The 15,314-nt window shown below is 38.9% G+C and overlaps 1 protein-coding gene across 2 annotated transcripts in view; it reads right to left on the bottom strand.

Moving 5' to 3' along the window:
- Nucleotides 1-15,314, bottom strand: part of ANTXR1 (ANTXR cell adhesion molecule 1) — a 230,633-nt gene that overhangs the window by 144,166 nt on the left and 71,153 nt on the right. For both annotated transcript variants that reach the window (XR_012918576.1, XM_012750117.2), the window contains exon 9: nucleotides 7,560-7,620. Coding sequence is in view for 1 of the 2 variants with exons in the window: in XM_012750117.2 (XP_012605571.1) it covers nucleotides 7,560-7,620 (61 nt within the window). In the remaining variant the exon portion in view is untranslated. The remainder of the gene's footprint in view (nucleotides 1-7,559; nucleotides 7,621-15,314) is intronic.

Genomic DNA, 15,314 nt, shown 5'->3' with positions numbered 1-15,314 from the left:
TTATATGAAATGTAATGACTCCATTTATATGAAATATAAATACATATAAATATAATATGAATATATTAATATTTTATATTATATAATTTATATTATATAATATAAATATATTTAATATTTTAAAAAAATTTAATATTTATATTAAAATATAAATATATTCATTTATATGAAATATATGCATGACTCCATTTATATGAAATATATGCATGACTCCATTTATATGAAATGTCCAGATTAGCAAATACACAGAGACAGAAAGTAGATTAGTAGCTGCCGGGCTGGAGGGAGGGGGAAAGGCAGAATAACTGCTTAATAGGTACAGGGATTCTTCTTGGAGTGATGAAAATATTATAGAATTAGATAGTGGTTACAGTTGTACAACTTTGTTATATATTGAAAACAACTGAATTGTACTTTATAAAAGGGTGAGTTTTATAGTATGTGAATTATAGCTCAATTAAAAAAAAAAGGAAAAAGTAAAGTCAGTGAGTGGTTTGATAATCTTGGTCCTTTCTGTTCTCTCTTTTATTTCTTTGCTTTTTTGTTTTCTATTCCTTTTTTGTTTTTGGAAATGTGGAACACACAATTCTGAGATGACCTCAATAAAGAGTGCCTGCCATTCACTGTATCTGAAAATGAGAACATCTGTGACCTGTGTATTCTCTACTTGCTCTGGTTACCCAAGACTTTTGTGCCAAATTATTATTAAGATATTTCGTCTCGTGAGTGAGTTTGAATTTGTTCTCTTACTGGATGTTTAATGTGGCATGTAACATCTATAATACTGAGATGATGTATTACAAGTGCTTTCTGGTGCCCAAATTATTACAAAAGTCTTTTTCTTTTATAGCTATTAATTTATAACTGCTTTAGTGAGGTATAAGTGACACACAATAACTTATACATAAAGTGTACAAGTTGATAAATTATGACATATGTACACAGTCATGAGACAATACCACAGTCAAGACAGTGAACACATCCATCACCCCCGAAAATTTCCTTGTGCAGCTTTGTAAATCTCCTCCTGCCCCTCCCCACCTCCACTCCCACACAACCACTGATCTGCTCTCTGTAACTGTATATTAGTTTGCACTTTCTAGAATTTTACGTAAATGGGATCATACAGTAAGTAATTTTTTTGCCTGGCTTCTTTTTTTTTTTTTTTTGAGACAGAGTCTCGCTTTGTTGTCCAGGCTAGAGTGAGTGCCATGGCATCAGCCTAGCTTGCAGCAACCTCAAACTCCTGGGATCAAGCAATCCTCCTGCCTCAGCCTCCCAAGCAGCTGGGACTACAAGCATGCGCCACCATGCCCGGCTAATTTTCTGTATATATATATATTAGTTGGCCAATTAATTTCTTTCTATTTATAGTAGAGACAGGTCTCGCTCTTGCTCAGGCTGGTTTTAAACTCCTGACCTTGAGCAATCCGCCTGCCTCAGCCTCCCAGAGTGCTAGGATTACAGGCGTGAGCCACCGTGTGTCGGGCCTTGCCTGGCTTCTTTTACTCAGCATAATTATTTTAGGACTCATCCACAATTAGTTTGAGATTTATGCCTAGTATATTGCTTTTTATTGCTGAGTATTATTTCAATATAAGGGTAAACCAAATTGTTTATCCACTCAACTGTTGATGAACATTTGAGTTGTTTACAGTTTTTGGCTATTAAAAATAGAGCTGATAGGAACATGTGTGTACAAGTCTTTGTCTAGACATAGATTTTCTTTTCTCTTGGGTAAACACCTAGGAGTAGATTGGCTGGGTCATATGATAGATGCATGTTTAATTTTTTAAGAAACTTCCAAAACTGTTTTATCAAAATGTTGGGGTGTTTTACATTTCCACCATGTTTGCAGAGTCCTTCCTCCAAAGAGAAATATCTTTAAATGAATAGAAAGACCAAGAATGAGACAATCCATTCAGAAGAAGTGTCCAATGGTCAGGCATGAGCGCTTTGAAAAACAATGAAAAGTGAGAGAAATGAAATCACTATTTGATGTTGCTTGAATGTGTCAGTTTTAAGCATCAAATTTCCAAGTGGTGACTGTGAAGCCTGAAATTACCTTCCTTTTATGCTAACTCACCCAGTTTTATCAGAAACAGTAGGAAACACAATAGGAATAATAAACTGCTTCTGCAGTGACAATGTGAGGAGCTAATTATAACTTCTGGTTCTGGAGAACAAGAACTTAAAATGTAGAGTCGTTTGCAAGTTGCACAGTTGATTCCAATTAGTCCCTTCCTGGAGTACTTGCTTATATAGCACATTGTGAATTATGCAAGTCTGAAGCCAACTGAGTGGGACCAGAGGAAGACTGTGCTCAGGCACAGGGTGCATTTCCCAGAGAGGAGCTAAATTAGGCAGTGCCAAATTAATGATGGGTCAATTTTCCTAATTACACAGAGGCTCATTTGCAAACATTTTTAGTTAGTTACCTTTAAAAAGAATCTCTACTGGAAGGAAAGCAGTTATTTAAATGCAGGTAATGTCAAAGTTGCCATAAAGGCTCTTCACACAACAAGTGACTTTCTACATGTTTTAGAACAGGGACTGTAAATAGGGTGACATAAGCACAATGCTAAACGGCAATTATATGCTTAGCCTGGGTATTGGGAGCCTGGGTATTGGATGACAAAAAAGAGTGGTGAGGAGTATGGTGAACTGAAAAGAGTATATGCTTCTTTTAAAGGAAGTTATTTAAGTCCCCAATAATCATTAGCTTGTATAAATAAATACAGCTGCAGTACTGTCAGATCTGATTTTTCAAGACAAAGTGAATATCTGACTTTTTAGGTAAAATCAGATTTTTAAATGTTAGCAATAAATTTAAGAACATATGTGCAGATCAGATATGCTCTGTAGGCTGCAGTTTATAACTTCTGAGAGTGGAGGAGTTCTGGGAAGGCTATCTCCCCAGATAGTTTCATCCATAACACTGACTGAATTCTTTTTGATCACAGTGGATTAGATATTCTCTCCACTCCCTTTTTCCATTAAGACTTCCTGTTAAAATGCAAAATAGTTCCAGGAGTACTTGTTTCTTCAGTTATTAAAAAAAATCAGTCATTAATACCTTAGTTGAAATTGAATTAAATCTTTATAAACCTAAAATTGTAAGAAGACTCAAAGGAGGTTTTCTCCAGATAGCATCTGGTTACAGATGGCCATTGTGCCACTGCTCACATAAATCTATGGGTGGAGAGCTCAGATCAGACACTCCACTGCTGGAAAGTTTTAGTTATAGAAGTTGCATGTGTTAAGCCAAAATCTCCCTCCCTGAATTCCTTCCTAACCTCTCCATGGTGGTCTCTTGAAGCTATACATAATAAGCCTTCTAATTCCTCTCTGCATGGGAATCTTCCAAATCTCTACAGATGCTCTTGTGAGTATCCCAGTTCTTTGTCTCAGTCTCTGTGGTTACTTCAGTCTTTCCTCATTCCACAGGAATCTCATTAGTGCTCTCCCTGCACTTTGGGAAGACCTCTGCTATAGTGCTTACTGCATGGTTTTGTAATTTATTTGAACATATGGCTAACTCCCAGAGCAGGCTGTGAGTTTCATGAAGGGTTGGGAGCGAGCCCTATGCATTTTTGTACTCATATCTTTACACATTGCTTGGTACATAGAAGATACTAAGAATTGATGAAAAGAAAGAAGGAAGGTAGGAAAGAAGAAGGAAAAAGGGAAGGAAGGGGGAAAAAAGCAAGCGAGGAAGGAAGAAAAAGAAAGAAAGAAAGAATCTGTGAATGAATTATTACCATAGTTCCCAGATCCATCAGCTTTTCTCCTATGGATATGCCTTTGTCAATGTCATTCTGAAAATGTGGGATAGGAAACCATGGTCTGACATGGAATAGTAGGACTATTAGCTCTCTTGTCTTAGACATTGGATGGCTATTGACTAAGATTGCATCACTATCTTTGTTGGAGGCTTTCTCATTGGCTGCCAGGATAGCTATGTTTGTCCTCTCCCTGCCCCCTCCTTGAACTGCATGAACTGTCAGGTGTCCCTAGACCTGATGGTATGTGAAACTGGCTGTTTGCACCCAAGTTCAACACTTTATATTAGTTTTATATTACAACACTTTATATTAAATTTCACTTTGTTATGTGCAGCCCAACATGCAAAGGCCTGTGCTGAGTTTTGGTTTTGTTGTCCACCCAGTGCATTATCTCGCTGCCTCACTCAGAGCTGTTTGCTGTCAGAACCATGGCTGGTGTTGAGTTGGTGGTGAAAGCCAGCTGAGATCACTGTCTTAGGGGAATGCAATCATGCATAGAGTATCTTGGGCAGGACAGGCCTGGGTGGGGCTCCATATCAGGGGCTACTCTGGGGGCCACGGAAGGGAAAGAATTCACAGAATGAGGGGAGGGGGCTGAGAGGAAAAGTTTTTGACAAAAGCCAAGTTCTACCTTCTTCACAGATCTGCCTAGGGCTTGGTCCCACCATTATACTTTACAAATGTGAACAATCAGTTATCTCCTTGATTACTGCCTCCTTCAATCATATTGAATTAATTGATCATTTTGTAGATACTCTGAACTTGTCAATGTCCTCCTCCAATTTTCTTTCACTGGAGAAACAGGCATGCTTTTCTCATCTAGATATAACGGTATCAGCATCGTGATTCTAATATTGTCTTTTAGTTCTTATTAAAATGATGCTCATGACAATAATGTATCTTGTTTTGTAAAATAGTTTATACTCTTCAAAGCACTTTCACATAAATCCCTGGAAAATTCCTGGATCCTTGAAGTAGCCCAGTGAAAATCACAGAGGGGCTACACCTAGTTCTATCTGACAGGCATTTGTAGTGTGGACAATGAAATGGGTTTCCATGCTTCATGAAAACCATGCTTATCCCAGAGAATTGTCAACAATAGACCTTCCAGGAAATCCATGGAAGAATTTTTGATGTAAGGCTATCTTCTGGAAGTTTCATTTTCTTCTTAGTAATGTTATTTTGTGATCAGCATGTTATAACTCTTACGACTCTAATTAAAGAGACGTGGCAGCTTGCCTTTTTCGAAACCTAGGGCTAGCTTCCATCATTGCACCCTGTGTTAATTTTTTCTTTATAAGAAATAAAGAAAAAAAGAAATTGTACAGTTTGCTCTGATACAGCAAACTATTGTTTATTTATAAAATATGTAGTATTGCAAGTCAGAGAGTTTAAGAATATCTAAAATAGATCCCTTAGATTGGATTTATCAGATTTGTCTAGCTCTACCAAAGAAACAGCCCTTGGAATAGTTTATCAATTGAATTCCTCTAATTTTTAAAAATTTATTAATGCATTTTTGTCTTCTTGTGTTTTCCTTAGCTTTTAAAAAATATCGTTTACTTAATTCTTTCTTTTTCCTTTTCATTTAATAGGAAACATTTAAAAATCTATGATAGGATAGGATCTTATGGACGCTGGTATTTCTGGGCCATATTCATTTAGTTTACATATGTGATGTTTCAATTGTCTTGAACACTGTAATGGTATGTAAGGGAGACTTTGGCTTACTTTTTCAGTCTAGAATTATTTAGGAAGGCATTTTTCTATTGTCCAAGTGGTTGAGATTTTGATTTTGATTTTGGTCTTGTTCCATCTTTGGCTATTAATTTCTAATTTTGCTTTGTTTTAATTAGATAGTTCAAAGGTATAATTTTAACTTGTTATGGTTAGCTGAAAGGAGTCAAATAGGCCAAAATCAGTGACATTGTTTTTTGAAGGAACACGTGTATCAAGACATTCAGTCAACATTTATTGACCACCTATTAAGTGCCAGATACTCTGCTAGGCAGTAGGAAGTAGAGAGTAATAAGGTTCCTTTTCTGTTCTCAAGAAGGCTAGAGAGGGGAATTGATTACGTTAGTGAATTAAAAGTAACTGTGTTCATTGCATTTAGACTTTCTGATTCATTACAAGGTTGCAACATGCACAGAGGATTGCTAAACTGAAAGTCTGGGTTTTCTTCATGAATGGGATAATTGCACAATTAAGAACTCCCTTGTTTTCCAACTATTTTAAAATTAGGGAGCTATTAAAAATGTATTATACTCATAAACACCGCACGAGATGTAATGAATCTAGATATTCCACTCATTTACTCTACCTGAAGTGCAGAAAGCCCAGAGGTGGACTTACCTTGAAGCTAATGAAGCCTAACTGATGCTCCTCCCCGTGCAGGCCCTTTACAAGGTCCTGGCATTGTGGTCATGTGGTTACATGTTTTTGTCAAACTTGCAAAAGTTACAACTTCTGAATTCTTTTTCTTACAGAGATTCTTCTGTATCTACTGTGGCAACCACATTTACCCCTGTCATCTGTGTTGCCACGTAGCAATTTATTTAAAGGCCAGTAGGTAATCTTTGATTGTCTTTCTTTGAGAAATTAACACATATCTCTGAATAGCCAGTCACCAAGTATTGCTAACAACTTCATATATTTACATATATACTAATGTTTTGCTGTTGGCACAGATTATTCAGTGCATCTAACTCCATGAAAGTCTTTCAGCTGTTCTAAAATATAGCCAAGAAACTTTCCTCAAGGAATTCTTTCATTTCACCAATAAAATATGCCATAAACATTGAAATATATAGTGTCTGAAAAGGCCTGAAAGTTCTTCCTTCAGTGCTTACTATCTTATAAGGGCTGTATGTCACACTTTTCTGTTGGTAAATTAATAATTGGCGCTTCCATATTTGGGAAGGCTACAAAGGTAATATCAACAGTGAACTGTCAATAGTGAAAGATGCAAGTTTCTGGAGGACAAGGACTCATGCAGAGAGTTTATTATTCCTGTATCTCCAGCACCTCACATAGTTCCTGGTATGCAGTAGGTGCTTAACAATACTTTTTAAATGAATGAAAGAAAAATGATAGGAATTATACAAGAAGAGCCAGCATGTTTGAAGTTTTAGGCAGTCAATGACAATACAAAATAAAAGCATGACCTAAATGCTGCTCAGTTGGAGAAAATACTGTGACTCAAAGAAGGCTGATTCTTTGTATAAAGTAGAGATTTCCTATATCAATGACAAAATTATTATATAACGGCTCTCTACTGGGAGCTGTCCACCAGCATTGTGTGAGGACTGGTAGGTTAAACAATTAAGATCAGTGTATAAATTGTGCAGAGAGGCCAGACCACCTAAATGGATCTGAACATTTTAGGGGTGGCCTGTGATCACTATGATCATCTTACATCTGCAGGTCTGTCATGAGGAAGAAAGGTGACTTCATTTCTACCCAGATGCAGGGTGGCGGTGGTGGCTCAGTGTTCAGTATTGATGTGGGAATCCAGTATTTCCACACTTCCCTTATAAGTAGGTCCCAGGAAAGGAGAGAATTTGGACAGACTTTTTCAAACTTTCAAACTGACATGTGCTTCTGTCTTTTCTTTATTTCCAGAAACAGATTTAGTTAGCCATTCTACTCCTCTTTCCACCCTCCCTCTTCCTGCTTCTCTCCCCTATCCCTCCACAAAAGAAATAAACGTGTGATTTGAACTCAAAATATTATCAATTGCATGAAAGCAATTAGCATTTAATTTCAATTTACCTCCTGCACATATGGTGGATGGTTCAGCTGCTAGAATTTCGATGCAGGACTTCTTCAAAATCTAGGAGGAGAGGAAATTTAAAAAGTCAATGCACGACTTATTTTGTTAAAAACAGAATTAGGATTTTCTTTTAGCTATTGAGATAGAGATAAGAAGGTTCAAGGACATTAGATTGCACTGGGGAGGTGAGAGGGAGGGTAACATCTTTACTACTATCATCAACGCTAAACATTTAATGAGCCAGATTGTGCTATTAACAGATGTTGGTGGGTGTCCTAAAAGCCATAGAATCATTCATTCATTTGTTCTGTTGGCAGATAGTTATTGAGCCTAGGATATGCCAGTCCTAGTTTCATAGAGGTTTAACATAGTTATGGAAATAGGATTTAAACTTGAAATAATAAATGACAACGGCTGGTCATATGTTGTAGGTTCAAGGGTAAAGGGACGGTGGAATCTCCTGAGCTCACTGGGAGATTACTGGGAGCAGGTACACTGGGAAGGGCCTCATGGAAGAGGCAGGAGCTGAGGGGAGGGCTCAAGTGAAGGGGGGTGTGTTAGGGGAAGGTGGGGGTTCAGATGAAAAGGCATGAGCAAAGGTGAGAAACTAGAAATGCACAGAACTCTTTAACTGGAACAAAAGGAGCTTGAAAAGTAAAATAAAAGAGTGATGGTAGAGAAAGCAGGAGATAGAATGGAGACAGTCAACTCTCCACAGGAGCTGCATAGTCAGATTGCTCCTTTTCTGTTAGAAAAGTCTGGAAAGATATTGGAAGAGGCTTTGAAGGCTGCGTGTTGTGCTTTACTCTTCAGGAGGACCACTGGAGCCTCACTAAGTGGCAACATGCTCTTCTCCACAAATGAGTCTTTTAGGTCCCTTGCAGTCTGGGGCAAACCCATGATTACACAGGGAGTTGATAATGAAAGCTTCTGGCAAGAGCGGGGCATCTGCCTGGTATTTAAGCTTCTCTCTGCCATTTATGAATCCTGCTTCTTGATGAATATTGATTCTAGAATGTGAACCAGGTATTTTAAACAAGTATAGGACCTGGAGTTAATTTACAACAAATACAGTATCTTTACTTGGGCCTTACTTAATCTGGAATTTGAGATGGTTCAGAGGGCTGAACAAAACCACTTCACTATTCATGAAAGGGGCATTTGTTAAAGCAACTAATGATGTAATTATACAACCTAAAGTCTGTAAGAGAACAAAGCATCTTTTAGCATTGGGAAACACCCATTTATTTGCACTGATATATTTATTTATATGTGCTTCTTTGTTCCAGCTGAAGTTACACATACACTGTGAGATACAATCAAATGAAAGATACAATAAATTAAAATGGGGGGGCAGATTAAAGGGAAAATAAGGGGAAGATGATGCAAGGAGTGAGAACAGCACAGAAAAAAATGCTGTGAGGAACTTATTTCCTTGCTAGGGGCAGACTTAGTTCCAAGCTTGCTAGTAGCCAATGGAAACGACAGATAGTATTTATGAACTTTTCAATCTGTGGAATAAAAACAAACCAGTTTCTCAGAAGAGATAATATTTACCCATTCCAGAGAGAAATCCAGGCATCCTTATAGAGAAGCATTGTGAAAGGAAATGAACAAACATGCTTAAGAAGATCTTTATCTGATATACAGATGCCAAAACATTGCAATTTATTTAATGAAATAGGTTCTCTTACAACTGTGTATTTTAGGTAACTCTATACACTTGAAAGTCATAAGAAGTAGCATTTCTTCTTTAGACAATTCTAAAATTCAGATTTTACCTTCATTCTTTACAGTTTTATGGCATTTTTGTACTTTGATTCTTCTATTTGTTTTCAGCTTCCTCCTGATCCCACAGTTGGAAGTAGCTTGTTCCTTCAGCTTTTGCTTTATTTCCTCTGCCTCTGGCTTATCCAGCCTCCCTGCCCCGTCCTCCACTCCCTCAAACATAGATGCAGCCTCACTTCCTCACTAGTCCCTGAACCTATCTTGACTGTGGCAGGAAGGGAATGTTCTGGACTCCCAGGGATCCTCACACACCTTGTTCTGGGCAGCTGGTGTCAACACTGAGCTCCTGCTTTCCTTTCGCTGTCAGTCTGACTTGGGATAAGGGACCCCAAGGATATATCCTGGGTACCCGTGTTTCCTTGCTGGCTTCTCTTTCCCTATGGTTGATCTAGTCTCTTTGGCCTCTTACACATGTAGGTCTGTGGCTTGCTAGGATTGTGATGACTGTCTGTCATTCCCAACCACCTCCCCAATCCGTCCCCAATTTGTTGCCATTGTGCTCTTCCTGCCTGATGGGACACTTCAGTGGTTGTCATGATTGAGAGAGGAAACCACCCTCTTCCACTTGTCCACAAGCACAAGTCTCCAAATAGGCCACATTCAAAGAAAGAAAACTAACCCAGAGGGAGAACCTTATTAAACGGTGGCATTAAAACAACACAAAGCTATTTTTTGATGTTTTAAATACAATTCCTGAGGCATTTAACATCTCCTTATAAATCATTTTTATCATCCACAGCTAAAGATTTAAAAACAGTCCAAGAATAAAAAAAAAAAAGAGCTATTGGACCGATCCTGTTCTCATTCCCCAAACACATACATGAAATTTTCACCCATGTAAGTTCCTGAGTTTGAACCAAACTTTTTAAACCAATTCTAATACCTAACCAGGGATCAATAAAGGAAACACCCATGAATCTCTGACCACAAAGACACACTAACAAAGTTTGTCATAATAAACACACGCTCTATTATTCTCTCAAAGTGTCTGCAGTTAACTGATAAATCTAAGGAGTGCATGAAGGGCCAAAAAATGTCAGCCAAGTGCTGTGATTCAATCCAGTAAAAACACAGCTTTCCCAATCTTAACTTAAAACATCTGGAAGAAATGCATTACAGCCAATAGAGTAAAATTTATCAGTGGGGGGATGGGCAGGATTTGTCTGGGACCGTGGTTCCTATTAGTTTGAAATGTCTGGTTTCAAAAGGTAGGAAGTCACAACAGCACTGGGTGAATTTTGGGGGTTCCCTTGGTTATTAGCAGCCCAGACTGTACAGTAATCAGTTTGTCTGAACTGCAGCAGACAGCAGATCAGTTTAGGGACTGGAGGCTGTTTGTGTGTGGGGGCGTGGAGGCTCCCTCCCTACCCTAGACAGTGATAGCCATGGAGAAGGTGTAGACACAGCATCGGGGAATCGCTGAAGGGCCCTAGATACACTGGAAGGGACTCACACAGGGTTGGGGTGATGTCAGAGGTGAGTGCCTTTGAAGTGAGGATATAATTGTTCTGTACAGGAAAAAGGGCTAAGACTATTGCGTGCCTCAAGTATAATCCCATGTGAAGAGCTAGGTCTTGGCCCTGCTCCTGCCCTTACCTGACCTACGTTCCTTGACAAATCTTTTAACTTTTCTGAATCCCAATTTTGGGAAGCATTTTAACATACTGAGCAATAGCTTGAAATCTGAAATCAAATTGCCTGGGTCAACTCACTCATGAGCAGTGTGTCCTTGGGCAAGTTCCAAAACCTTTCTGAGCCTCTATTTTCTCATCTATAAAAGTGGGATAACAATAGTACCTACCCAACCTAAAGTACTAGCATAAAGTTGTATTGGGAAGATTAAATGAGATCATGCAGGAAGAGCCCATAGCACAGTGCCAGGAAGCTGATAAGCACTCAACTAATGGTAGCTATTATCATCAAGAACTTGGGCTCTGAAGACAGATAAAATAGATTTGGACTTGGATTTATGTTCAAATCCAAGCCCCATCCCTTACTGACCACGTGGACTTGGGCAAGTTTTCAAACTTCTGAATTTCAGTTTGCTCTTCTGTAAAATGGGGTAAGAAAAACCCTGATGTCAAGGGGCTATATGATGGTTACATGAAAGAACAGACATGAATGCAGAGATTCTTAGCTTGCAAAATCAGTTTGACTAAGGCGATAAAATTCATATTGGATTGGACAGTGAGGGAGAGAGTGAGATCAAGGAAAACTGACCAGGTTTTTGTCTCATGGATAGAACTATATGTGAACAGATGTGACTGATCCATGGTTAGCTGACACTTCTTGGGCCGCCAGCCAGCACGTACACTTCATGAAAATAAGGCACCAAGAAACGACCTCAGCAGTAAAGCACTCAGGAGAGTGTCTGACACATATTCAACAGTAGTGGCTGTTACTGTCACATTTGTCATTGCTACTGCTACTGCTGCTGCTCTTGGGCATGGGCTGCAGTTCATATGTGCTTCCATCTCCCACACCCCCGCTTTAAGCTTCATCATATTTGCTGAAAGTTCAGACAAACTGAACCAAGGTTAATACTATTTTCCTGCCAACTTTTGGACAGATTTCAAAGAGAAAATAGATGAGAAAGCATGTTTGAAATCCATAAAGAACTAAATAAATGCAACATGTTGTTACTGGTAGGGTTACTTTTCTGAACCTCCCTAGATTACTGGGGAAGTAGGAGAAGCAACAGATGTATAAAAACTCTGCCAAGTGACAAGACTTGTTTAATATATTTAAAGTGAAATCCATTGTGGACCAGTCCCAGTTGTATATGAATTTATTTATTTGGATTCTAAAAATCTAACATCTTTTGTCATAAAGTTCTCAGTTCATGCAGAGATTTCTCAAGAGTCTTTAAAGAATTATGAATATTTGCATAGAGTTATGAGGAACCCCTCCCTTACCTTAGACACACCTAATTTTTTTCTAAAACAAAACAAAAAATCAATAAACGGCCAATCTTTATTTAGCCATTTCCTATTGGAGATTTTTTAAAATAGGACCACCCTCTTTTATACACTCATAGTATAGAGGCCTTTTGCTTCCACATATCTTTTGGAAAATCTTTCTTGGTGTCTTCTTTGTTGTGAAGAGCACATGGTGGGGCTTGAAGTAGGCTGGCCCAAGAGTGGTTAGCTATCTATTTGGTAAATTATACCTGTCCAGTTCTCTAAGACAAAAACCTAGCAATTTTCCTTAACCTCACTCTCGCTGTCACTTTAAAATCAATATGACTTCTGCCACCTAAGTGCTGGTGATTTGACCAATGAAATATCTCTGTATCCACCCACATTTTAGTATAAACTATTAATACAATCTTTCATAGAACTTACCTGTAGTTTATATTACAGTATATATATTTTTATTGATTGGTCTTTGTCTTTAGATTATAAACTCTCCAAGGGCAGGGATTGGACTTGTTTTTACTATATCCATAATGTCTAACCTAGTACATAGTAGGAATTAAGGAAATATTAGATAAATAAATGACACACTTCCCATATGGCTTCATAAACTGGCATCATAGCATATTATATACTAGGTTTCCCTTTTTCCCTGTAAGTATAATCTCACAGCCTTTTGAATACAAGTCCATATTCTGCATCTTGTAACACCCCTCTTTTCTTCTTAAACACCACCAGCTTTGGCAACTGCTTTCCCAAGAGGACTATTTCAACACCTCAGTTTTTAAATTGCTAATCTTTTAAAACAGTAATGCCATAGGTATATCATTTTAACCCTGTCTAAGATCTGCGTTTAGGTAGCTTTGTATTCCCCCTTTACTTGGGAGATACATAGAGGTCTGTGTTTGGTGCATGGAGCTCAGGCTCCCACTGCAGGGCCACACACATTGTTACAGCCGATGGCAGAAGGCACGTTGGATAAGCTCGGGAACCAGTGCTTTTGGAAGCAGCCAGGCAGCTTGTGACTTACAACTGGCCCACACGCCTTGAGGACTGTCAATGTTGGCCCCATGAATTTTTCGAGATAATTTAATCTATAATTTATTAAGGAAATGTTAAAAAAAATCACCTTTTATAACTAACTAAATTCCACTCCACATTTTAAACCAATAGGCATGCCTATTGTTAACAATGGACATTATCCTAAATCCATGTCAGTGCTATAGAATTTGACTTTAAAACAAAAACTGAATATTATACACACAACTTTCTGGAGTCCAACTATGATCTTATGTATACTAATATTAACACATTATACCAAATAAATACTCTTATTTGCAAAAAGCACATTTTTAAGGGCTTTATGAATTTTTAAATGATAGAGCTTGTCCTAAAAACACACCAAAGGTTTTGTCTGAGGGAGGGCACCCAGATTGCTTAAACAGATGCTACTCTCCTCTGTTAGTTTCACACTCAATGAGAATCTGGTTTGAAGGAGTGTGGGATAAACAAGGTCCTGAAAAGGGAGGAAAGTCACTTCCCCCCCCCCCCCCACTAAACCATTTTTCTCTCATGTTTTCAGAAGAAAAGCTCAGAGAGCTGTGAACTCCAAACGTGGCTATTTAGTAAGATGAGCTTGCTAACCTCCTGCACAGTGAAGTGAGAGGCCCTCCCTGGGAGCCAATTTTGTTCCAAAATTCTGCTGTTGCTTTTACAACGGCTCTCACCACATTCCTGGATACAGGAGGAGCTGCAGGAGGAACAGGAATGGTCTGAGGATTAACTGCACACACCCCTCTGTAATCTTTGTAGCCTTTTCAAGATTGTATTCCATTTGGCCTTTTTAATAAGCTGAACAGAAATAATGCCTGGCCTGAATGGCTACAAAGTCTGAGTCTAATTAAGGACTGCTGAAGCAAATGATTTTTTTAAAAAAGATTTTCTGCTCAAGACAGAAATTACAATTGATTCTATTTATGTTTTGTATCTAGGCCTGCTAATGTGAACAGAGCCCAAAATGCCATCCTTTGTAGATGCAATCTTGGAAGAGAGGGTGAGGGAAGGACTGAGGGGACTTTACAAGAAACAGAGCCACAAACTGCCCACTTGCGTAGTGTAGGTCTCCCCAGGGTCATGAATGCTGTACAGTCCTCTGGGCCGCTTCGTAGTTAATAAATATGCAAAGCACAGTGCTGGACACCATGGGAAATATGACATGCGGGACAATCTCTGATTGCATAACTCAGCATCTGAGCATGAGGAATGGCATGGGGCATGGAACAGATCCAAATGCCAAGTAAATGGTTCCAACAACTGGTGCCACTAGAGCAGGGAGAGTTCATGGTGGGGAGAGCAAGGCAGGCTCCTTGGAGACAAGGATACTGAGCAGTGCCTTGAGGTTGAGACAGGCCTAGAAGGGTTCAGATGGGCAGAGGAGGGATGGGCATTGGGGTTCCTTCCAATGCCAAGTAAGCCTGATTTAAGGCAAGAGCTGCTGTAGCTGAAATGTGCTTTCCCATCTGCTAGCCCTGGACTAAGAGGATTAGTTCAATAGTCAGGCCCTTTCCAGGACTGTGGGAATGGACACAGATTTTGACCGGAGGGAAACCCTTAGCAGTTCCTGGTGGGGTCTTGGAAGAGTTGGTAGAAGGGAAACCTGGAAGACAGACGTTGCCTTTTGTCATAGCTTTGCCATGGCCTGGGCTAGATTACATTGTTATATTTCTTCCATCATCCCATGAGTGGAAGAGAGAAATCAGCACAAGATCTGGTTTTCATAAATAAAACAAATTTATATATACCATGGAATAGATTTATTCCTCAGTTTCATTACTTTTTACAGTTTCCCCAATAACATGGAAGTCCATGGCAAAGCCTGCAAGAAATCCTCGTAAACATAGTTGTGTTTGCTCAATACTTGTTTACTGTTGATCCAACATGCAGAAGGCTCTATGTGCTGACTCACCTTCTCAGTACTAGGAAGGCTAATGTAGGCTTAAGTATTTATTCCAAGGAAATGCTCCCACATGGAGATGGGTTGGTGCCAGCAAT

The sequence above is a fragment of the Microcebus murinus genome, chromosome 3, assembly GCF_040939455.1.
Source record: "Microcebus murinus isolate Inina chromosome 3, M.murinus_Inina_mat1.0, whole genome shotgun sequence".
Lineage (NCBI taxonomy): Eukaryota > Metazoa > Chordata > Mammalia > Primates > Cheirogaleidae > Microcebus > Microcebus murinus.
The sequence above is the reverse complement of the archived record's forward strand: the minus strand, read 5'-3'. Positions and strand labels throughout refer to the sequence as shown.